This window comes from Cottoperca gobio, chromosome 2 (genome assembly GCF_900634415.1).
Source record: "Cottoperca gobio chromosome 2, fCotGob3.1, whole genome shotgun sequence".
NCBI lineage: Eukaryota > Metazoa > Chordata > Actinopteri > Perciformes > Bovichtidae > Cottoperca > Cottoperca gobio.
The window spans coordinates 11,377,840-11,401,790 of record NC_041356.1 but is presented as its reverse complement, the minus strand read 5'-3'; the positions used below and the strand labels follow the sequence as shown (position 1 = coordinate 11,401,790).

The following is a 23,951-nucleotide window of genomic DNA, read 5'->3' as shown; positions in this document are numbered from 1 at the left end:
ATTTTGAATAATTTAGCATTATTTAATAATGGTTGATGAATTGCCAGCGGTAAAACAGCCGGTGTTAAAAGTTTTCAATTGAAACCTTCCGATTTAATGTAATTAATTATAAACATTACAGCAATTTGCAGCTAATAGTATTAATCTTGTTAAAACAATACGCCTCATTAATGTGACACAATGCCTCTAAGCTATTAGCAAAAAATAACTGCAGTTAATTGGATTGTTATTAGTGAGTTTTCTTACATTAACGAGGAGCTAATTCCTTATTTTTAACCCTGACAACACATATTACTGTGAATATTACATTATTAGGTAGAGTGTCTGTTCTCTACCTTCTATAGTGTTAGACTGAGTGTGTCGTATTTAAAGAATCACTCTTTTTGCAGAACTGCAGAACGGATACACTTTAAAATTACCATTTTCAAATCTTTCAGTTTTTAATGAGATTTCTTTTTCCACTTTGCAGATATTAATCTCTCTAACTTTCAATGATCCTTTATGTTCTTCGGTCTGCTGTTGAAAATATGTCAAATGAAAAAGAAATCCTCTGTTGGATTGTTGGTATTTTCCATTTGTTGTTTTGATCTCTGTCAGCCAGAAGCCCACTCATCTGTACAACTAAAACCACAAACTCAAGCTTAACTAGACCAACTAATTACTGAGGTTGTACACGAAGGAACAACAGTGCAGAGGAGCTTTGTGGTTGGGTATGATTGAGTTTAAATGTAATGGTAGTTAATGTTGTGAAATCAGTACATTACACCAAAGTAGTCTATGCTATAGTCTGCATGAGGCCTTTAAAAAAGAAATCACATATATATATATATATATAGTCATATATATAAATGCCCTTAATTTAAATGTTGCCTCACAGTTTCAGGCGTTTACACCCTGCCATATATAATATTCAGGAGTCAACACAATATCTGCAATTCTGCACCATTTTAGCGTCGACCATTGAAATTATTTGCACTTGTCTCAGCCTTCAAAAGCGATATCAGTGGATCTCCATATTAACAAGAGTGAAACCTAATAATCTCAGAGGTCATTGTTTTATATTCTGTCGAAGGACTGACGTAAAATAAGTTAAACATCAGATACATAGTAGGTTATTCTTTATTTTGATGATAGCTGAAGCTCCCCCAGGGGCTGCTGAAGGCCCATAGACCCCACTGTGGGAGCCATTACTGAGCACTACAGCTCTGTGTGAGTCACCCCACCCACACATCCAGTTGTTCCACTCATTTAATAATTGTATTCCCAACTTTTGCCATGCAGAGTTTATGTATCTGAGCTCTGGGGGTAACGTGCATCACCTCTCCCATCTGCTGGCTGCTCCTGACGCGCATGCGCATTGCGGCTCTCCATCATTTCCAATATCCCAGTGTAGGAGAACCATCAGAGGCAGAGAACTAATGGGTAGGCTTCTTATTCTTATTTTCTAAAGGTCAGAAACGCACTGCTGCGCGCCCATTTCACTGTTTCAGTACCGGTGTGCATTCGCTGTGATGCCCGGGTAAGAGCGGACTGTTTACGGTTTGATTTGACGCAGACAGAAACGTTAGTGCCTGAAAAGCGTCTCTCTCTTCTTCTTCGCTCTCTCTCTACAAACGCAACGGGTTTGCACGGCTGTTAGCTAGCATGCTAAGCTAACCCGTGCTAACTCGGCCTGGCCCTGGCCTTGCCTGGCCCCCTTGGCTCGAGACCTAACGCGGGCCTAGCTGCTGTTTTACTTCGACAATTTGAAGTCGGATTGTGTGTCGTGGGTCCTCGGTGTACACGGCTCCGGTTACGATTCACCGATTAAAAGCTCAAACGTTATTAGCGTAGCCGAGCTCGCCCTCTAATTCATTTTCGTTACAACAAGCTAGCTAGGCTAGCTAACTAACGGTAGCTAGACAGCTGACGCTCGGTATGCTAACCCCCAGCTAGCTCAGATGCTAACCCTAATGCATCAAAAAGCACAGCCGGACTTCGCTTGTTGACACGGTCACTTTGTAACGCGGAGGCCCGCAGAAGATGGAGCTCCTGCTGCACCTCTCGCCCAGTCTTAAACTAGACTTTGAACGCCACACGGTTGTCGCTAAAGCGTTAATAAAGCAACACTTGGCACAGTTGATAGGCAGTCTGGCTAATGTTCACCAAGCTAATTGGCTATTAGCTAAGGTTTAGGCACCTATGGCTGCTCTGGTAATGTACACAAGCGGCTGTCATATTCTCCAGTTTTAGGGAAAAGGTCTTGTCATGTAACGTTAGCTTACTTGTGTAGCTGTCAACTTTGAAGGCTGCTGCAGGACAATATGGCTAATTTACCCCTAAAGCTAGCCTTAGCCAACTCCATGGGGTTACTGCGAGATTTAAATGCTAGGTTGAGAATTAATGGATTTAATCTAGCCTGAAAGAGAGGTGGTAGATCTTGTGGTTCAGAGAGAAGAGGGCAGGATATACTGCTGTACTATGTTGGTGTTGCACAGTTTGTCCTATTCCTTTTATATCAAGCCCAGGATTATACTCCACAAACAGTACATGCTTTGTGCAGGTAACTTCCACTGCTACCTATCCCCCACTCATGCTTTATTTGACAACATATGACAGACCCTATTCTCTTGGCACTTCATTTTTAGAGATCCGATCACAAGGGGACAGCTCTAAATGCAGATATTATGCATCAGAAATGCCCTGGGATCCATCCTCAGAGCTGCTCATGGACATATGAGACTATAAACGTGTACCAGACTGCCTACTAGACCTTTTATTGAGCTTATTGCATGATAAACCTCATAAACACTGTCTGTGTTCAAGGTGACGTATAATAGCACTGCAATTCTCTTAGTTCACCTGTGTGGCGGAGCAAGAATCTGATCATGAGATAAATTCAGATGCTTGGTGTATGTCAGCTGGATCTAAACATAGGCTTTGTCTGCATGGAACATGCAAGGTGTTCAGGCCAGACCTTAAATCACAATAAGGCAGGACTGCTGTGAGACACATTCAGGGTCAACGGGTTTTTATCTATGTCTTTAAGGTTGTACTAGACTGAGATTGTACAGGTTATTTAAAAGGCTATCCTCTCTCTGTTATCATTTCTAAATGTTGTTATTCATGCGGCGGTCGTAGAAGAATTAAGGGTGGCCCTACAATCCAAATGCTGGTAAAGTTTTGTCGTGTTCTCCTGCAGTCATCGTTTAAAGATCTTGTTCTGATCTGAATCACAAGTTGGCGGGTAAAGTTTACCAGCTGCTGTACCAGCTAGTAGATGAAACGTTTATTTATTTTGCGTCCTGGTCAGGATGAGTCAGTTCGACGGGATCGTGGGCTGGATAGACCTTCGTTACAAGCAAAGTAAATTCCACACATTAAGCTCCTTTGATCTCCATGAGGAATAAAGAGGATGCATTAATTTCACTATAACATGTCAAAATAAAAGCCACTTTAATGATCGCAGCACACGAGAGAAAGAACTTCCTCTTGACCACGTAATGAGATGCACACAAGCTACTTTGTCTGATCATATTCTTTCAAATTTGGACATTGAGAGAGAACATTTTAATGTACTTAAGCTGCCATCCTTAATGCACTGCAAATTCAGTTACTCACGAACCTTTGGCTGCAGTTCCACTTGTCATTTTGATGGGATTTCTTATCTGAACCATTTTTCTTTCTTTCTTTCTGAGGCTGCATTGCTGTAAGTCTACAGTGGCTGTATTTATATCCCCTTCTGCATTAACTCTTGATCCATGCTGCTTGTACGATGGTGCCAAAATGTCCCCCAAAATGGTGCTGCATCTTTTCCTCAGTGTTATTTTGTGGAGGAAAATGGGAAATACTTTAGAATTGTGTTGATTTGCTTTCACTTGTCATCTTTCACCACTTCAAATAGGTCAGATTTACCTTCCCAGGTGCAGTGAATGTTTGATACTCACACTATCAGTGACTGCAGTGACGTCAGGCTTCATGTTACTATCATTGTCATTTATTAAGGGCATCATTTGTGATGGCAACACGGGGGACACTTTTTTTTTTAATGTTTTGATGCAGCCACACAATTCCCCTTCTTTATTTTAGCAGTGATTGCAGAGCTTCTTGAAATGATTGTTTCTTCTCTAACTCGTACGTGATCCACGGCTGCTTATTGTGAGAGCGACGTGCGCTCATCGAGCGTGATTAGCATCTTTAGTTTTTGTAATCGTAGCCTTTTTGAAGATCTGTTGTTTTCACTTCGAGAATCTAAGCCACCTATAAATGTAATTTGTGGGGTGGAGCGGGAGAATTGTTAAATACAATGCGGCTTTCCAAATGTTATCGGACTGAATTGATCAAATTCTGAAATGGATAAAAGTTATTTTGCGGGGGTTGTGTGTGGTTTACACCCGCGACAGAGTAGACTACGGCAGATTGGCTGTTCATCCAGTGATCGCTCGACCTTATCGTTTAACGGGCCATTTGCATGACATTTGATGCTTTGTATCCCGATTTAAACTTACATATATTAGCTTTTGTTTGTCTTAATCTGCCACAGGCTCTAGATTCAGCAGTTCACTGATAACCGATGTGTTTGTCATATTGCTGAGTCCAATTGTATTGATGTTGAGCTTAAAAAGGACACGTTGGTGTCATTGGAAGTAAGACCTATGGCGATTTTTATAGTTTAGCAACACTAGACGGATCTGTCGCGTGTGATCAAGCCATACTGTGTTTGCATTATGTTCTCCACAATAACTGTGACATTCTTTCAGTCGCACGTGGATTGATGGTGGGCTAAGCACGTGCTTATGTAACTGGAGTTTGGGTAACTTGTATTTCGCTGTGTCTATTCTTTTCTAGGTGTGTGTGTGTGTGTGTGTGTGTGTTGACTACTGAGAGTCCTTCCTCAACTTCCTTAACGTTGTCTTCATGGTCAGCAATCTACTGGCATAAGCAACGTGCAGGAGAAAACCTAAGCTGATTAATCACAGTTTGTTGTCCCGTTCCGTGTTCTATCCATAGCCACATGTAGTCACATTGTTTAGGAGCCGTTCTGCAAATGCGTCCAAGCTACAGCAGCTATGTGCGTAGGCTGCGACGCTATGTCATAACCCATTAACACACAACTAAAAATACTAGTTTAGCTGATCCACCTTCATCGCTGCAAAGCAACCATAAGAAAGTCTAGGTCACTCTACAGCACATTTAAATAAAATCCACCTTAAGAGGTTTCCAGAGCAGTAATAATTGAATTCATGCTGCATTTCTGGTACGCTTTTATGTCCCGAGTTTGACCACCTCTCTGCTCCTCTCGTTCTCCCCGTCTGTCTGTTTCTCGTGGCTTTGAACAATAAATATGAAAAGGCCAAAACATAATCTTAAAAAAAGATCCGCCTGCAGTAAAAGGTTACAGATTAGCAGGTACCATGTGTGATTTGGACATGGCAGTGCTTGAGAGTCAAGAAAGGGTGCGGAGAGATGAGAAGTAAAATGGTGAAAGCCGAGATTTAAATGTGTGCTTTCACATTAGCAAGGTGGCAGATTCAGATCGTGTTGCTTTGCCAAAGGTTTAAGATGAACATATTTGGCACCTAACGTAATATTTCATCAAAACGTCTATGGTCCAGGACATTTGCTGCGCATTACTCTCTCTTTATGCCTTCCTGTCTCGTTCTGATTCGAGCAAACAAAAAAGCCAAACTACCAAAAGGAAACCTTTTTATAAATAGAAGTTAAACATATGTCACAGCCAGAGACGTCCTCAAACGACAACTCTGCACGAAGCACTTGTTAGGAACATTTGTGTTTCTTCCTGTAATGTGAACACCACAATAGAAACGATGTTTTCTCTGTTACGTCAGCATTTTCCAAACATGAAATGAGATTTTAATGATGTGGTGGTCTCTCTGATAGGACACTACGCACTTCTCCTGAGATGATGAAGTGCGACTGTTGCTGCTGCGTATTTCCAGATGAACGGCATACGTTAAACTGCTGCCTCCTTGTCACTGTGCCACGGGTAGCACCACCCTCCTTACCTCTCTCTTCCTCTGGCGGTGTCACTGGGTTAGGTCTCAGCAGCTCACAGGGCAGTTATGAGTCAGCAGCACCGGCGGCTGAGAGGAGGCTTTGCATGAAGCGCCATCACTCACATACTGAGTTCAGCCCGATTTACCAGCTTTGTTGGCTTTCTACCAGTGTTAGAAATGCATGTCTGAGAGCCGGGGAAACTGGCAATAACGCTGCGTTAAAAATAGAATAGATTGTTTTGTTGTCTATCCATAGGGTCGTAATAGGGTCATCGTTCTTATGGCACAATTCTGATGTCTAAATACCTTTTTATGTTAAACCTGCAATACTTGTACCATTGTTGCAGTGATAACCTGATCTGCAACACCAGTCGTTCAGAGTGGAAACAGCCAACGCAAAGTGCTGTGTGGCTGTGGATCAGTTTGCATTTTGCCTTTCAATAGAACAATGGAAATAATTGGTTGTGAATGAAAACACTGGTCTCAAATATTGAAGGAGCGTCACGCTATTCCCAGAGCAGATTAAATTATGGACTTTTGCTCATGCAAAGCAAATGAATCCCATTGACCGTTAATTAATGTGCATTCTTTTTCTGTTCTGTCCTCACAGGAACCATGGGAATACCACTACCCAACTGCGTCTGGGAACCAATATGTTGAACACCCTCTACTTGTCCGACTGAGGGACTGTATCCTGAGCGGCAAAAGACAAATGGTAAAAAACTTTCCTGTGAAAGCACAGTGACTCCTGATCCCCACTTTTTCAGTCAGCATCTTCCTGAGTCGGATGGCTCTGAATGACAAGATGCAGTAATGAAAGTCCATGCACCATTCAGCACTGTAGCCATGAAGCAGCTGAAAGGGTAGGGTCTGCTGTGAGCTCGCCTCACCCTACCCGACCACCACCCCATCAGCTCTACCTGAGAGCAGAGTCCTACGTTGAAGCATAATCCTGCAGCTCTACCCGTCTCCTGCCACCCTCCCACCACCTCCTGCACCACGACTTTGGAAGACAAACATGACGTGCATTGCGAAGACACTGGTTGATGTCTGATATATATACCTCTGAGGTGTCGAGCGTAAAACCGGTGGAGCAATGAATGGCGGAAAGGACCATGAGGCGGGAGATGAGAGGCAGGCCGTCCTTGTCCAGGTCCCCATTGGCTGGCAGCGCAAGGCGGAGCACGGCGGCGGGGTCATATACATAAGGTAAGAAAACGAGCAAGTCTGCAACACACAACCTTTTTTTTAAGCTTAACCTTAATTGACTTAATACTGACAATAATTAGAATTTTAGTCATTATCAACTAATTGTTTCATCTCTAGTGCATAATGTGGACAAAAGTAGGCGATTTAAATGTAAGAAATGTCATTTATGTAGCAATATATGGATAGTAAACATCAGGTTTTGGTGTCGGCCATCGGGTTAACTGATCAGAAACATGATGACTTTGTGCTTGCTGTGTGGTTATTCACCAACAACTCACTCTAGTGGAGCTGCAGTGCTTTTTGGCAAAATCTCTTGAACATATTGTTGCTGATAAAATTGTAATAAGCGATCCCTTGACACAGGTAAACTGCTGCCCACATGCTGCTGGGAAAATATCACCAAATGCTGTTAAACTGTGATTGTGTGACCAGTCATTTGTTGATCAAATCTGCTCCGCTTGTGCAACTGGGACTAATGGGTTGGATCCTTTACCAGTGATCGTGTTAGGTAGACTGGAAGTTGGTGTCCTTCCCAGCATTTGAACCCCAGCACGTGTATTTACCGGCCACAATGAACTAAAGCAGTTGGCTGGTGTCAGGTTTATTTTGGGGGCTGGAAAGAATCCTGTCTACTTCTGTGACCGTGGCCTGATACTGTCACCGCACGCTTGTATTTGCTCATGTTCTTTTACATTTGCTTCACGTTGCAGCTGTAGATCCTCAGAGTAGATATTTCGTGGTTGTTTTGTGTGTGATGGGATCGACCAACGGTAGATGCTGTTCTTCCTTTAATGGTGGCAAGTTTGAAAAGGTGCACAAAGCTCCCTCGTGGGTTAACGCTGCTGTAACGCAGCCGTGACCTCCTGAGCACATTCCTTATATTTACTTATAGTCCTTTAATATTCCTGGTTTTACCATTTTAAATTGGGTAAAAACAGAAACGCCACAATGGAGGTGATGCATGAGCCAGCTACTGCCTGCATACTGAGATATTCATGAGTGCTAGGTTAAGGGTTATAGGATTATATACTTTTTTATCCAAAATGATATTGTGTAGTTGTTGTTGTCCACTATAGGACAGGCTACTCCTCCTTCATAGGTACTGTAAATGTTTTCAATTACTGTTTTCAGTTCGTATGGATGGAAGAATTCCACTGGGACGTAGCACTGTGGAGTGGGAGGATTTTACTGTTTGATTTCATGGTTGCAATCCTGTAAAACCTGCAGCAAAACCTGCCTCAAGGAGCTGCAAACCCGCATAGAAAATCATTTGTGTGTCTGTCAGTGAAGCATTTCAGTTTGCAATGGTTTCTTTTCATCTTCTGAGTCAGGAATAAAATTGCGGTGGGAGAACTAAACCCGTAGTAATATCTCTGCATACAAATGTTCAGTTAAAGGCCGAATATTGTTTAGAAGCTCCAGTCTAAAAGTATTGATATTTACCCATTTAAAACAAGTGGGTACAGCAGCATATATTAGTTTAGAAGTATTTTAGGCGTAGGGAAAAATCCAATAATGTAAGAATCTTATTTTCTAAGATTCACAACTTCCAAAAATCGTTCATTTTTTTTTTTATAACTTGAACTTTTGACAATTGAGAAATGTAAACACAGCCAAGTGTTTGTGCTCTGGAGATTCACCAGCTGATGTCTGTCCTCAGCCTAACATTGTTGTTCTCCGTGTGCAGTCCCAGTGGCTCGGTGCTCTGCAGCTTGGAGCAGGTGAAGATCTACCTGCTGACAGATGGAACCTGCAAATGCGGTCTGGAGTGCCCACTAATCCTCCACAAGGTAATTTCTTTTTTCCTGATTTCATTTAAAACAGTGGTGTGGTGCATATTTTACAGCTGCGCTCCAAAGATTTCCTAATTAAAGATTAAGATGGGAGTTCCAATCTGCAAATGGAATTAAAATGCTGTTGTCCAACAATTACAGCCAGACAAAAACCCCGTGCGGATTAAAAGCTGTCAATCAAACCTAAACTTGCATTAGCGGATGGCATGTCTGTACGAGAAATGTCACTCTTGGCCGCCATTTTTATAACGCGCTTTATTGATCAGCTGTTCTCTGTAAGGTGACCAGAAGGAAAAGATGTGGACATATCATTTCGAGCGTGCAATAGCAGATGGCGTCAAACAGGATTTTGGTTTAGTTTGGGGAATCGTGTGTCTGATGCCCTTAAAAGAAGATTTCTTTTGTGTTGATGGAACATTTCCTAATGTTTACTCCTGGAGAAGTGAAAGTCTGAGGACATTACAGGTCATAAATACCATATACTGTTTGTTGCTTTTGGTAATTGCTTGTAAAAGTTGACAGTCTGGAGCAGCTGGTGTGATGATCTGGAACTTTTCCACGGCATGATATTTTAATTCAGAGCAGACAATCCGCTCTTGACATGTCTTCGCCTCAAGATAGGACACATTACTTATTTGACATTCGTTATGGCAGCGAGGAAGGAGGGACTGGGATAGAAGGAGGACGAGGTAAACATGTCTGTGAGGAGGAAATGGTGTCACATTAGTCCAAACCGAGGTGAAAACAACTTCTGACAGGCAATTGTTAAAGTGATGCTTTTGTTTTTGTTGAAATAGTCTTTTGAGTATGAAAAAGTCACGCCTGTCAGCTTCAAAAGGTGGCTGTAAAACCTTTGTGGTTCTGACCTTCAGAGTACGCTGGCTGTGGTCAGGTTGAATTATTGTCAGTTGCAATGAATTCAAATAGTGACTCGTTTTCACGGTGGAACAGAGCATTAAAAAAGGCCCAGAGGAAGCTCTCAGACCAGTCCTGCAGCATAATCCACTTCACTTCTTCCATATGCTGAGCATGTATGAAATAAATTTAAGCTGACCACCTCCGCTGCTTTCTGTGAAGGACTAAACTACCAACTTTGAGGTGTGACGTAAGGCGCCCACTGTATCACATTACATGGGGTAATCCGACCGATTATCTTTCTTGAAGCTAAATTTGTCCCCAACACACCACGTCTGTCGGATCAGGCTGATATCATCTCATTCTTTGCTCTATTATTTATGTTTTAATAAAGAAGATATAATACTTGAACATTTTCCTCCATCCACATGCCCCTTGAATTATCTTCTGGCGACAGAAAATTAAGATAGAACAAAATTCTCTGAGTCTGAGTGTGTGTGTAAAATCATTAATTATCCTTAGATGTGGGGTATTACTCCAAGGTGCTCAGGATCACTTTTGTCTCTTGTGTTTATCTGCAAGTTAGTTTATTCACATTACACTCTGCAGTGTTAAGGTAGTAGCTGGTTGTATTTTACATAAAGTTCAAGGGTGGGCGGCTGCATTAATGGCACTAGCGAGGCAGCATGGGGACTTTCTAACCGAACCACACCAACCTTGTCCTGGACCCACAGCATCCCCGTGGTTCCTCTGATTATATCAAATCCACTGTTATCTTCAAATTCATGGGTAGCTGTTCAAACCACCAATGTTTTTCCTCAGGTGTTCAACTTTGACCCAGGGGCAGCGGTGAAGCAGAGGACAGCGGAGGATGTGAAAGCAGATGACGACGTCACCAAACTCTGCATTCACAAGAGGAAGCTTCTGGCTGTGGCCACGCTGCGCAAGAGCATGGGGACACACCCACCTCTGACGCTGACCAGTCCAGGGGGAGGTACGAGTAAATCCAGTTTGTTCAATTCAGTGGAACTTGCCTTTAGACGTGCATAGTATAATATGCAGAGGTAAGCTGGATGCTGGTGCTCCAATCTGCACTAATTTACTATGTGTTTCTGCTGACAGAAACCCCAGCAACCAGCCAAATGTTGGTGAAATTTGGCTGGTAATTTAGTCCACGTCACTGGCCATTTGGTAGTACATCTGTTGACTGTCCTACTTCTGACAACAAACAGTCAATGCAGCAAGTTTTTTGGGGGGATATTGAAGCCTTTGCTTTTAGAAATGATATAAAATTGAATTTAAAAAAAACGTTTTTAGGTTAAATGTTTTTTTTCCCATTGTTTGTCAAGCAGTTTATTTAAGCACTGATATTAACGAGTCATTTTTATGGTTCGCCAGCCACTGTGGTCTATAGATAACAATGACTTTCCTGCCCTTCCTAATATTTTGTCCAAGGTTTTGGTATTGATTTAAATGTAATGTGCTTTGTTTGGCCTCAAGGTACATCATCTGTGGTCGCTGCGCATTCCATGTCTCAACGAGCAATAAGGACTAAATCCCACGATGGCCTGCCCAATGCTGTTGGCCCAGACTGCAAGAATCCTTTTAAGATGATTATGGCAGCTGGACAGCAGCAGCAGAGGCTGTATCTTCCCCAGGAGATGGGTGGAGCCCAGCTGCCGGAGCTCTACTCTGGGTACCCTAGACCGCAGAGGCTGGGCAGTGGGGAGCCAGGCCCCAAATCCCCTTACCGGGTTGGGTACGGAGGCATATTGAGCCCACCTCCCTCCAGTTCTAAGCTGTATGGAGATGGCTCACAGTCTCCCTGTGCAGACACTTTGGGCAGCCCTGATGGCTATCCAAGGACCAATCCTTGTGGGTTTCCAGGAGCAGGCAGTCCTGTATCAGCCTCCATCCATGGGAACACTAGGACGCCTCTTTCTCCACACAGTGTAATGCTCCATGGCTCCCCTGCGGGCCAGCCATCTTGCGCCATGACAGGGAGGACTAGCACGCCCCTCTCCCCCACGGCTACTGCCAAAAGCCCTGTCATGAACATAAACATGCCTCGCGGGAACTTCCCCCCTGGTATGGATATGCCTCGTGCAGCATTTCACCATAAAACACAACCCCCTGTGCATCCCGTACCGCCTCCTTCAGCCATACCACCCTCCTGTGCCCATCAGAAAAGGCAGTTGACCTTCGAAAAAGACCCATTAGGCATCCTGGACCCCATCCCCATCAAGCTCGTCAGCCAGCCTCCCAACAACGCCCCAAACCCCTCCAACTTCCAGCCTAACATCCACTCTCAGGTACAAATGATGAATGTAAACATACCCCCTCCCGTCATTGTTCCCTTGCCAAGCAACTTACCTTTACCCACAGTGAAGCCTGGGCCTTTAGGGCATGGCGGCCATGTTCAAAGGACTCAACAGGGTGGTCCGGCTTCCTCCATGTCCCCCTCCCCTGTCACTTCCCCTGTCCACATGGCAGGGCCAGCCCTTGGGAGAATGGAGGCCTCCCCTCATCGCTCACGCTCATCCTCCACCTCCTCTGACCACGGGAGCTTTGCAATGCCCTCGGGTCACCAGGTCCCATGTGGCAACATGAAGGTCCCTCCTCGTTCTCCCAGGTCTGCCATGGGATCTCCCAGGCCAGCCATGCCCTCCAGCCCCTCCACAAACAAAACTGACCCACACCACCAGTACAAAGACTCCCAGATGCTGCCAGGCATGGGAAACTCGATTGGTCCCCAGCAGCACAGCAACCCCATGTACTCACCCACCTCTTCCTCCTCGTCATCTTCTTCTATGGCAACCCCCAGCGCTTCCCAGAAGGGCCACCCAGGACTCCTGGGGATGCCCCTCAACCAGATCCTCAACCAACAGAATGCCGCTTCCTTCCCCGCCAGCAGTCTCTTGTCAGCCGCAGCCAAAGCACAGCTAGCAAATCAAAACAAACTCAGCGCTGCTGGCAACAGCCCTGCTGGCATGGCTGCTGGTGGGGGTGGTGGTGGTGGTGGTGGTGTTGGTGTTGGTATGGCAGGAATGGGGGCTGGTGGCGGAGGTAATGGAGGAAGTGGCGGACACCCTGCCTCTATGAGCGGCCCTCGAGGCATGGAGGGACACAGCACTTTAAACTCAATGCTCCCGCCTAACTCCACCAAGCTGATCAACACTCCTGAGGGCCAGAGTGGTCGGGCGGCTCTTAGAGATAAGCTCATGGCCCAGCAGAGGGACCCCATGCGCAAACGGAAGCAGTCATCGGGCAACGCTGCTGTAAACCACGACAACAGTAACAACATGGTCTACAACATGCTTAATAAACGAGGCATGGGAGGACCCCACATGGCAGGGCCCAGTGCCACTGAGCAGCTGCGCAAAGTGGGCAGACTTGGAAACCTTCCCCAAAACACCTCCATGGCCCAGCTTCTCCAGTCCATGAGCTGCCAGAGCTCCCACAACCTGTCTGGCAACAGCCATCGTCCAGGTCTTAGCCCTGGCCCAGGGCCTCAAGGATCTGCACAGCTGATCTACAACGACAGCACAGTTTTGGTCCCCGGTGGCCCTCAGCAGAACCTCCTAGCTCAGCAGAGGCTGCGGGGTCCAGTAGATACCATGCAGCACTGCCAGAACATGGACCCCTCTGGGGGTCATTTGAGCTCTCGTCCAGGCCAGTTCCCTGACATGATAGCCCAGATGCAGGCCTCCTCCATGAGTAACTGTGGCCCTATGGGGCCAGGAGGTGGACCGGTGGGCCCTGATGGCATGCCGCTGGGACGCCCCCACAATAACCCCCCACCGCTGTCCCATCCGGGACCTCACCCCTCCCAGCAGAACCTCCTTCACGGTATGAGGCGGACTGCCATGGTGGTGATGCCACATGGAGGTGGTGATGGAAGCTGTACACAGACCATCTCTGATACAGGTGAGACATTTTATGTTGCACGGTGCTAATTTCAGAGCCACTCAATAGTTTCCCCACAATATGTACATGTGCTGCTAAATCTTTACAAAAAACACAATTAAGCCCAAATATTTATTGTTTATATTTTCTAGACCAAACTAATTTCTGAAATGATTGATATTATTTGAGCATGACGGTGATTAGTCATCATAGTGACGAGTGATTACACTATTATCCCACAATTATTGATTGTTGAAATGCCATATAAGAAATAAGGCTCCTCAGACTATTAATAATGACACTAGGGCTGCAACTAACGGCGAATCTCATTGTCAAATAATCTGCCAGATTATTTTCTCGTTAATTCATTTGGTTTATAAAATGTAATGTGATCTCTTCAAATGTATCTGTTAATTTTTTAAATGCTCATTTACATTACAACTAGATTTAAATCCATAGTGGCCTACTTTAATAATCCCACTACTTCCATTTATAAAAATCCTGAAAATAATGGTTTGGGGGGGCATTTGAAAATGACAGACAGTACACAGTCCAAACTGACCACTCTGGCTGGAGGATGGCGTTGATGTATCCCCCCCTCTTCATCATGATAAGCTAGTGGTTGGTTGAAGATGTGGTTTCTATGGTTATGAGTGAACTAAAACCAAAGGATTTGGGTGATAGGCCCAGAGCCTAGACAGTCGGGCTCCTCCAGTACCTCTGAGCTAATGAGCAGGCCCCTCATCTTTGGAAGCTCAGCTAATTGTCAGTCCGCCAGTGTTTCTCTTTGTTTTTATTTGTATGCTAGCATCAGTCAATGGTGTAAGAAGATGGAAATGGGATCTGGATCACGCTTTAAGGGAAGCAGCCCAGATAGGGCGCTCTAAAGAGCTTCTCTCAGCTAGCTGGTCGCTATAGTAACGATAGACTCTGAATAGAGACCCGAGTGAAGCCTTTGATAGTGTGTGTGTGTGTGTGTGTGTGTGTGTGTGTGTGTGTGTGTGTGTGTGTGTGTGTGTGTGTGTGTGTGTGTGTGTGTGTGTGTGTGTGTGTGTGTGTGTGTGTGTGTGTGTGTGCATATGAATGACTTTGTGTGTGTGACTGTATGTTTTTTGAGTGTGTGCTCGCGAGCGTTTGTTTTGGAAGCACTGAAAAGACCTAGATCTTGTCTTTTTCCATCTCTGCCTGCCGTGGGACCGGACTATGAGTTTATGTGTCCTCATATGTTTTATAATGGAGATACCACCAGGGTCTGCTGCAGGCCACCTGATCTTATCACCGGGTGTCCTGGTATTCTAAGTAAAGTTGCTGAAATTCAGGTGGTCCTGTGTAGGGATGGGAATTATAAGATTTTATCGACACCGCTTCCATTATTGATTCCTAATAAATTGTTGGCTGGGAAAAAAAGTTATCTCAGGCTCCACAGTCTCAACAAATACTTACAACCGCCCTGAAGTCTGAGTAAATCGTCAAAATTCTACGTTGTCATTGTCATCTAGCAGTCAATGCTGTAAGAAGATGGAAACAGCCCAGACAGAGAAAGAGCTTCTCCCAGCTAGCTAGTATTGTTAGACCCTGAATAGACACTCGAGTAAATGCATGTACATGTAAAACTACACACACAATCCAAGCTAGACATGGCTGAAGCTGTTTGTTGACACAGCCACGGCAAAGTAATATTTCACATTATTGAACCAACATGCAGGCTCGTCTGACTCAACACCATGTGGAGTTTAACACTGATAAAGAATATAATATTTATTTATTATTGTTCAGGGCAATGTAGCCTCTTTAAACTGTCTTTGCATCTACTTATTTTAATGCCTAATTAATTTGTAGCCGTGGTTCTTTTCAATGCTGACGACCGGCTGTCCTGTTGTGTGTTGATAATCTGATAAACAATCAAATGTGCTCCTACTTTCTTATTGGTGCTCTGTTACCAGTTATAGTGCATTACCGCAATTAGCTTTTATCGCCTTCTGCAGTCTGAATTAATGTACTCGTGCATGTACATTCTCGTGTCATTATCGTACAACGGGTAATATAAACAACAAGGGGACCCTAAAAAGTACTTGAGTCTATCCAAATGATAAACAATAAGAAATGTGCTCGTATATTTTTATTTGCTACAGGATTTCTTTTAAAGAAATTACATTTTCTGCTCAGCTATTATTTATATTGTCTTTTCTTCTCACTGATAGTTATGCTATGTCCTGCCGTGATGAGAACGCAGTCATGCCTGTTATGGTATCCTTATTTAATTATGGTGCCTAATGTTTTCTGTTTAGTCATAATGTCACACATTGTCAGCGATGATTTCCACAATACAGAAATAAACAAACAGTGAGGGGACACTGTCTTCACAACAACACTCTGCAGTGCCTCTAGTGGCCCAAGACTCATCAGTGTGTTTGAGAAACTTACAGATGAATACAGTGAATTGAGTCAGCTCATAGCTCCACTGTCGAGCGGCCCTGGTGGCAAAAGCACATAAGCACTCACAGGCTCTTGGGATAAAAGAATATTCTGTCACCAAATGGCAGATGTTGTGCCTCTGAGTAGCTCCCTTGATTTTCCCATACTTGAAGCTAATTTGGACGACATGTTGGGGATCTTAAGAGCACTGGAAGCTCTTTCAAAGTGGCCTAGTCAGTGGCTTTTTACCATTAGCCTCTAACCATCTGTTTCTGGACAGCTAGCAAGCTTCGAACGCCCCCTCTCCACTCTTGCCATCAACAAATACTCCAAAGTTCATTGTAAACCCCCCCAGACCTCCTGCCACCCAGCTGACCGCCCCCCCCATCCCCCAGCAGAATAAAATCACACCACCCGACCCTCATAACCCCCCTCATCCACCCACCCATCCAACGCCCCCAACAAGCTTCCTGGCAGTGGACAGCACCACCAATCATCACTCGGTTCCCATGGAAACCTCCCCCGGCAACAACCGTCACTATATCATAGCAGCAGCGGAGGATGCGGGGAGAAAGGGGGAGAAAGGGGGAGGGGGTTGGCCGAGTCGTGGCTCTCAGCGTTAGAGAGGGGAAGAAAAGAAAAGAGGAGAACACACACAGCTGCCCTTCAGCTACGTAGCATCGCACCAGCTGCTCCGGTCGCCGCTCGTCCGCTCGCCCACAAAACACAACGTTAGGCCTCTGAGATTTTGTATTTGCTTCGGCTTTGTCTGCATAACATTGCTGCCGGGCTTTTTCTTCATTCATTGATACATCTGTGGCCTTGATATATTTTGTTCATGTTCTGTCCTTGAACGCTTTGCTAACTAGTCTGTCTGGACCGCTCATCTGGCAGCGTGTCCATCTGTTAGTCTGGAGTGCAACAGATTGTTAATGTGCAACTCTTTTAACGTTGAGTTGAGAAACACTCGCCCAGCTTTGCCATTCATCTTCTAGTTTCCTGTGTATTGAATTTATCTGGGCCACCCACTCAAATAGAACAAGATGTTTCTGTTATTTTTGTATTTCTATACATGAATAGAAATGAAATAGATATAAGTCTGCTTGAATTGTGCATTACATCAAGGTGGGAGAATAACTAAATATGCAAGTGATTTGAGGCACAATGTTCTGATGGGATGGTAAAGCTTATCTGTGCTGTTTGGTTGATGTGATGGAGAAGCTGGGCGACTCATCATCCCCCGTCAGCTCCTGTCGCGGGGGCCTAGGCCTGTCACAATAACTCATTTTGTTGGACGATATATTGTCCAAGGAATAATTGCAATAAACCCACGATAATCCAAAGAGCAATACCCAAAAACATTTTTTTATGTTGGTGATGTTCTTATGTAAACAAGTTCTTGAGACAATTTTGACTTGTATCGTCCCAATGGTTTTGCAGGAAACCCCTCATCCCTCGGCTGTGGTATGGGCGTCCTGCAGCAACACGTCAACGCCGGCGGAGGTCAGATGTACCAGCAGCAGGTCCATCAGGGCATGCAGCAGGGAGTGGCCTCCCACCCGGCCTACCAGGGACAGCAGCACTTCTCTGACAACACACCCTACACAGACGGCAACAACACCAACGCTGGCTCCATGGCCTGTCTCTACCAGAACTACCAGGTGGGAGTTACATCTGGAGCATTTCACATTGTTTCATACAAACATTTTTCCTCGTGCTGTGACCTTGCTGTTGTATCAGCTATTTCTATATTTAGTCTACGTCTTATTCCAGTGTCTAATGTCCTTGTTGGTTTTTATCTGTTTAGTTTTTTTAAGTCTGGGTATTTAAGTTTTATCTTAGTCGATGAAAACTGTTGACATTTTTTGTTCATAAAGTCAGTTAGTGTTTAATCTTAGTCACGGATAAAAAGGTTGTTGATCATAGATTCTGTTAACGAAACTAACACTGCTGTTGTGTCCACAGTCGGGGATGTTGTCACACCCACAGTTCAGGGAGGGGCAACAGCCGCAGGGCGACGGGCTTCCAGCGGGTACAGCTGGTGGTGACAGGGGCCCCGGTGGAGGCCCAGAGGCGGTGGACGCCATCTACAGAGCCGTTGTAGACGCCGCCAGCAAGGGCATGCACGTTACCATAACCACCACAGTAAGCGGGACCACGCAGGCGAGTCCGGTGCCTGCTCTCAGCGCCATGAGTGCCTTTACTGCCTCGATAGGGGAGCCGGTCAACCTCCCCCAAGCAGTTAGCACAGTCCTGCACAGGCACCAGGAAGTGGAGGCGTTACCACAGCAAGCCAGACCGAGGCAGGTGAGGCCGGGGCGGGGTCAGAAGACCATGGATCCAGGGAAGAGCACTCCAGACGGCCACGAGGCCAACGACTACTTCCGTTCTCCTGGCCGTGGGACTCCCAGGGGGCAGTGGGACGGGGAGACGCAACACGGGGGAGGCTTCGATGCTCACAGCAACAACAGCGCCTGGGGTGGTGAGGAGTTTCTGGAGTGCTCCACCCAAGTGAGGAGCAGTCCCTGCATGGAGCGACCCGCCAGCCTGGCCCCCGCCCCACCCTGCACCACTGAGGGCTCCAGCGACCACGGCCTGGTCATGGCTCACGATAAGACGTTTCTCGATGATGGCTATCGCTTCAACAACTGCAACCGGACACCTGCTAATTACAAGGAGCGTCTGGAGCAGACGGCGGAACGCTGCATCCACATCAACGGCGCCACCCCTCACTTCAGCACCCGGGGTTACGGAGAAGTCCTGGGCCCCCCACGGCAGGAGCTGACGGGGGACGACCAGTCGCCCAGCTCCTCCACTAGCCTGGAAGGACCTCTGGCCACAGCCAAAGACTACAGCCACTACAACGGCCACTTCAACGGCTATGGCGCCCAGCCCCTCGGACACAAAGAGCCTAAGCAGCGAGGAGGACCTACGGCAACCGGACTCTCCCTCCTCAGAGCTGCTTCACTACCGCTCCAGGACATTCAACATGGGGGAGCTGGTCTGGGGCCAGCTGAAGGGCTTCCCACCTTGGCCTGCCAAGCTGGCTGGGGACGAACAAGTGCACAGCGCTTCTATGCAGCTGCGGGAGCAGGCTAAGGTGAGAAACCCATCTGTGACCACCTGTCAGTATTTTACAAGCCGACTTGAATTTTTAGACGAAATTGGGCTGCAGAGTGAAGACTGATTACAGATGAACACACCAGCCAGTCAGAATCACTTTCAAAGGTTTTGTTACAGCAGATTAGGGCTGCGCCGAACATCAGCGTTTCTTCTCTTGTGCATGTCTATTGATTTCAGAAAGACGAGATGACAGATTCCGTTGTATTTGACTGTAACCAAGTTTTCCTCCATAAGGAAACATGTTTTGTCTGGTGGCCATAGTGGCAGATGGATTCCAAATTGCTCAGAACACTTGCACCATTTCACCTGCCAAATCAAAACGTCAGAATAGAGGAGGTCCCACTAATGATGAGCTGCTGGACAGAACAACACATTCACCTTCAGTTCACTGCTCCCACACCGTCCTGAATGCACTGATGCTTTGTCTCCACGCAGGTAGAGCCCGAGAAGCTAAAAACACTCACTCACGACCTGGAGGCACTCGACCGAGCCGCCAAAAGAGGCCTGAAGTAAGTTCAGCTTCAGTTAACGATTAGGGTTTGCTGCTTTGTGAACATGCTGAAAGTCACTGCGACTTCAATCCAAATGAGATGTTTACTTGTCAACTGTTGCTACAACCCTTTAAGCTTCTAGTTTAGCATTGCACAGGCAGTTTACAATAAGGGACAGATGTACCACGCAGCAACGGGTCCCTGATTTCAGACGTAGACGGATGAAAGCATCTCATTTCTAGCCTGTGATTGATCATTCTGCTGCTGAAATGACATCTGTCACCAGTGGATTTTATCAGCTGTAGCTCGTTTGATGGGGTAAAACGTTCAAACAAACAAAATGTCACCGTCAGATGATCAATGTAGACGACACGGTAACAAACTGCTCCCGTTTCACAGGGTAGCTCTGGTTGATTGTTAGTATTTGACGGACCTGTTGTGCCTAGTCACTAAGCTATGATGGGTTAATTGCTGCTTAGCGAAGCAGTTTAGCAAATGATAAATGACACAATTAATTTGTCGGTGCGTGTCCAACGTCGCATTGACAGCCAGTCGTTACGGACTTGGATCTCTGTCCAGCTGCATTAGCGTGGATGTAAATAACGTGAAATGTAAATGTTCAACAGACCGGGGAAACTGAATAATCACCTGGAAGCTGCTATCCACGAAGCCATGAGTGAGCTGGATAAGATGTCGGGCACAGTGAGTGTTTACGCCCTTCTCGATCTCCCAGAGAGACGAAGACGTTTCTCTCTGCATGCTTTTGCTCCGCCTGCCCGTGCAGCCGTCACCATGTTTCTTTCTGTCCGTCAGATCCCATCGAGGGATCGCCAGGTGAAGCTCCCCAAGCCTAAGAGGAGGAAGATCTCCAGATAACATTGAATGTGTCGGCGCGAGAACGTCCTCAAAGCCTTTCGGAGACTTCGCCCGTTCGGCCTCGATGCGGTCCGAGCTCTCGAGCGGGTGCCACGCGTGGACTCGGAGTGGCACGCCCTCGTTCCATGATATCAGCTTGACTCGAGGACTGACCACAGAAGGTGCTGGAACCTCCAACCACCAACACAGTTTGAACTGTGGAGAAAGAATAGAGAAACATTGGTTGCAATTTGTCTACAGCTCACTGAATTAACTATTTTTTTCTAGTATAAGATAGTAAAACCAACAAAAAAAAAAACCGCTACAAGCATTACCTTACATATTTAAGAAGAATAGACAGTCCAAATATTTCTGATACATTTTCAATATGTATATAGATAATCCTGAAATTTCATGCTATTAAGAATTGTATGTAAATATTGTACAATGTCATGTACAAGCATACCGAATGCACATTTTATCTTTTATTGTACAAAAACAAAGCAGAAGTGTACCAATGTCTTGGTTTCTATTCAGAAATGCGGTTGCAGACGGCCGCATGCGTAGGATAATAAGAATACAGCCTAAAGCTTTTATATGATGAACTGTTTGTTTTTGTTTTGTAAGGGAACAGCAGTGGAACAGGCATGAGTGTATGAGTTTCTCCATTACGAACGTCACGTCACTTGAAAACAAAAGACAAAAAAAACAGAATGAACTTTACCAGCAGAAAGTGTTCAGTGTTCCCCTAAAGCGAGGCGGGAGCGGCCGGACGGATGTTGGTAAAGCGTCATCTGCTCGATCAGTCGCTTTGACGGGAGAATCATGAGATTTGGAGATCGTTTTGTGCTAAAAAGTCTGGTCGGCAGGTGATGTTCTTGTAACCGGCGAACACAAGGAAGCACCTGTCGTTTCAAGAAGGGAAAATCCACCTGCAGGCACTTTTACATTAAGTGTGGAAGAAAAGAAAAGTCACCCTGGTCTTTAAAACCATCGATAAAGATAATAACCAGGGCGATAATCTCTAATTCTCCCGCTCCTCATTGACCCACATACAGTATTTTAACTGTAGATGAAGTGGACCCTGAATGCAACACGAGATCACGACTAAGAGTGTCTTTGGGTGGATTCTTCCTTCGACTCCAACCAAGACTCACGGGCTGCATCGATGGATTATGTAATTTGGTTGTTGTGATTATGTTCTCGTGCTCGTGCGTACGGTGGTTTTTCCATGACTGTAGTCGTTTTTGCCACAACTATAGCTTTAGGTAGAGTAACCAACCTCAGTCTAGATTATCAAAAGGAACACAAACTCGCTTCTCCAGAGCAGTGAAAGCATTTCTCTCATTTAGGGGCCTTGTGTGTGTGTGTGTGTGTGTGTGTGTGTGTGTGTGTGTGGTGTGTGTGTGTGTTTTGATTTTGCTTATTGATGTAAATTATTTATGTACAGTACTCCATATTTATTTTAAGCTTTACAAATATGCTAGATGGCAATAATACTACCGAGAGTTGAGAACTCAAGCCTTATATGTGTAAATGTATGTTTTGTTTTTTTAACCGTGAATAAGATGGCGTGTTGAGAGTCCATCACAAAGTCACGTTCCCGTTGATTTAGCGAGTGAGCGTTACAGAGAACACTTTCTGACTTGTTGCAGATTACGTCAAAGGAAGAAAATGTAACGACGTCTGCCTGCGAGACCATACTATTTATGAATATGCACATCTGGAAGCGTTTATGTTGATAATAAATGCAGATTTAACACTACTATAAGTTCAATGTCAACGCAAAATCATCACTTGATGAGTCTTAAGATGGACAGTGATGCTCAGTATTGTGAACTACACACACACACACACACACACACACAGATCAAAAGCAACCAACAACCTGAAGTCACTCCAGAATGATTAAGTGCAATACACCAACGGATGGCAAAGATCAAACGCTTAGAAACTGCTTTTGTTTTAAACACACCTTCGACATCTCTGACGTGCGCACGCGCAACACCTTTTTGTTTGGTAACAATATTCATCTTTTTGTCCGAACACGAGTCATGAAGTAGTAATTTATTTGTAGCTTTTCCTTTTACATGCACACGCGTCTGTTACGGCTCAATATCAAGACAGGAACCCGACGACTACAGAGGTTTCTGATGACCATAAAACCAAATAGTACACTACTTTGTAAAGAACTTCTTTTCTTTGTCACCCAGTGAAACACTATTGGAACATGTCCACGACTTTCAGACGTGCACTCAAGTTTTATAACTGAGGAATCCCACAAATGTACTTTAGTTTTATAACGTACCCTTAATCCTAAACGAGGACGATGACAGATTCACACGTGTGCACACGTTTAAGGAGCTTCATTTCTAAAGAGATGGAACACTTATCTCAAGTTATTTCTTTCCTTTGTCGTGTGCACGCTTGCATTTTGAAAAAGACGTGATGTGTAGCAGTGAAGCCGAGTAACGTTGAAAGATATCAGTATTTAAAGATACTTTAATGTCCCGTTTGAAGACACAATTTCCAAAATGTGACGTTCGGTGTCGAGAACACGTGCGCTCTTTCGGTAAAGTTCATTCTGCCTCTCCCGCCCTGTTTTTTTGTGCAATGACATGCAGGATCCCGGCGTGATGTTGGGATCCCATGTGTTATGGATCTGTTCTAGCAGTTTCATGTTATTTGTGGTCAAGAGTTCAAAGCATTTTTGTGTTTGAGATGGTATGTGCAGTCTATTTTTGTGTCCCACCTCCCGCCTGTGATTGTGTGTGTTGACGTGCGAGTGTGATTTTTATTTTTTATTGCTTTTTGAATCTCATTTCCTTCTTCCTCCTTCCACCCTCTCATTGTCAGTATTTTATTCAGTATATATTTTCTCACTAATATATACTTTACAAAAAATAGACTTGCGTGAAGTATGACGTGCACTTGATTGCTCTTGTTTATTTTTATTTTTGCATTAATGTGGGCTAGGGATAGTTTGTCAGAGTCCATTATTTTGAGATTGTTTGGACTTTTTTTAATGGTTTGATGTAAGCAGCATTCTTTTGTAAATATTGTGAAACATTACAGGTCATGCAGTGATGTAACATTTTGAACAATGTTGCACAGATGTTTAAGATATTAAAAACATGGTCACTCTTACTTGAATAATCTGGCGTGTAATGTGTATTTGTTTCCGGATTATGTTTCTTAAAAGTTCATTGAGTTAAAAACAATGCCTTTTAAACCAGCGTTTGTTGCACACTGCCCTCTAGTGGGCCAAGCAGGTAGTGCACATTAACATACTGTACCTGGGAATATGG

At 44.9% G+C, this 23,951-nt stretch overlaps 1 protein-coding gene across 1 annotated transcript; it reads left to right on the top strand.

Annotated features, from left to right (window-relative positions):
• Positions 1 to 1,377: 1,377 nt before the first annotated feature.
• Positions 1,378 to 23,790, top strand: mbd5 (methyl-CpG binding domain protein 5). The gene is given in 11 exon segments (XM_029447382.1): positions 1,378 to 1,422; positions 6,607 to 7,205; positions 8,893 to 8,995; positions 10,676 to 10,847; positions 11,354 to 13,780; positions 17,615 to 17,835; positions 18,140 to 19,054; positions 19,056 to 19,274; positions 19,733 to 19,806; positions 20,415 to 20,490; positions 20,602 to 23,790. Coding segments are annotated over 10 exon segments (4,383 nt in total). The 5' UTR covers positions 1,378 to 1,422; positions 6,607 to 7,092; the 3' UTR covers positions 20,665 to 23,790.
• The last annotated feature ends 161 nt before the right edge of the window (positions 23,791 to 23,951 follow it).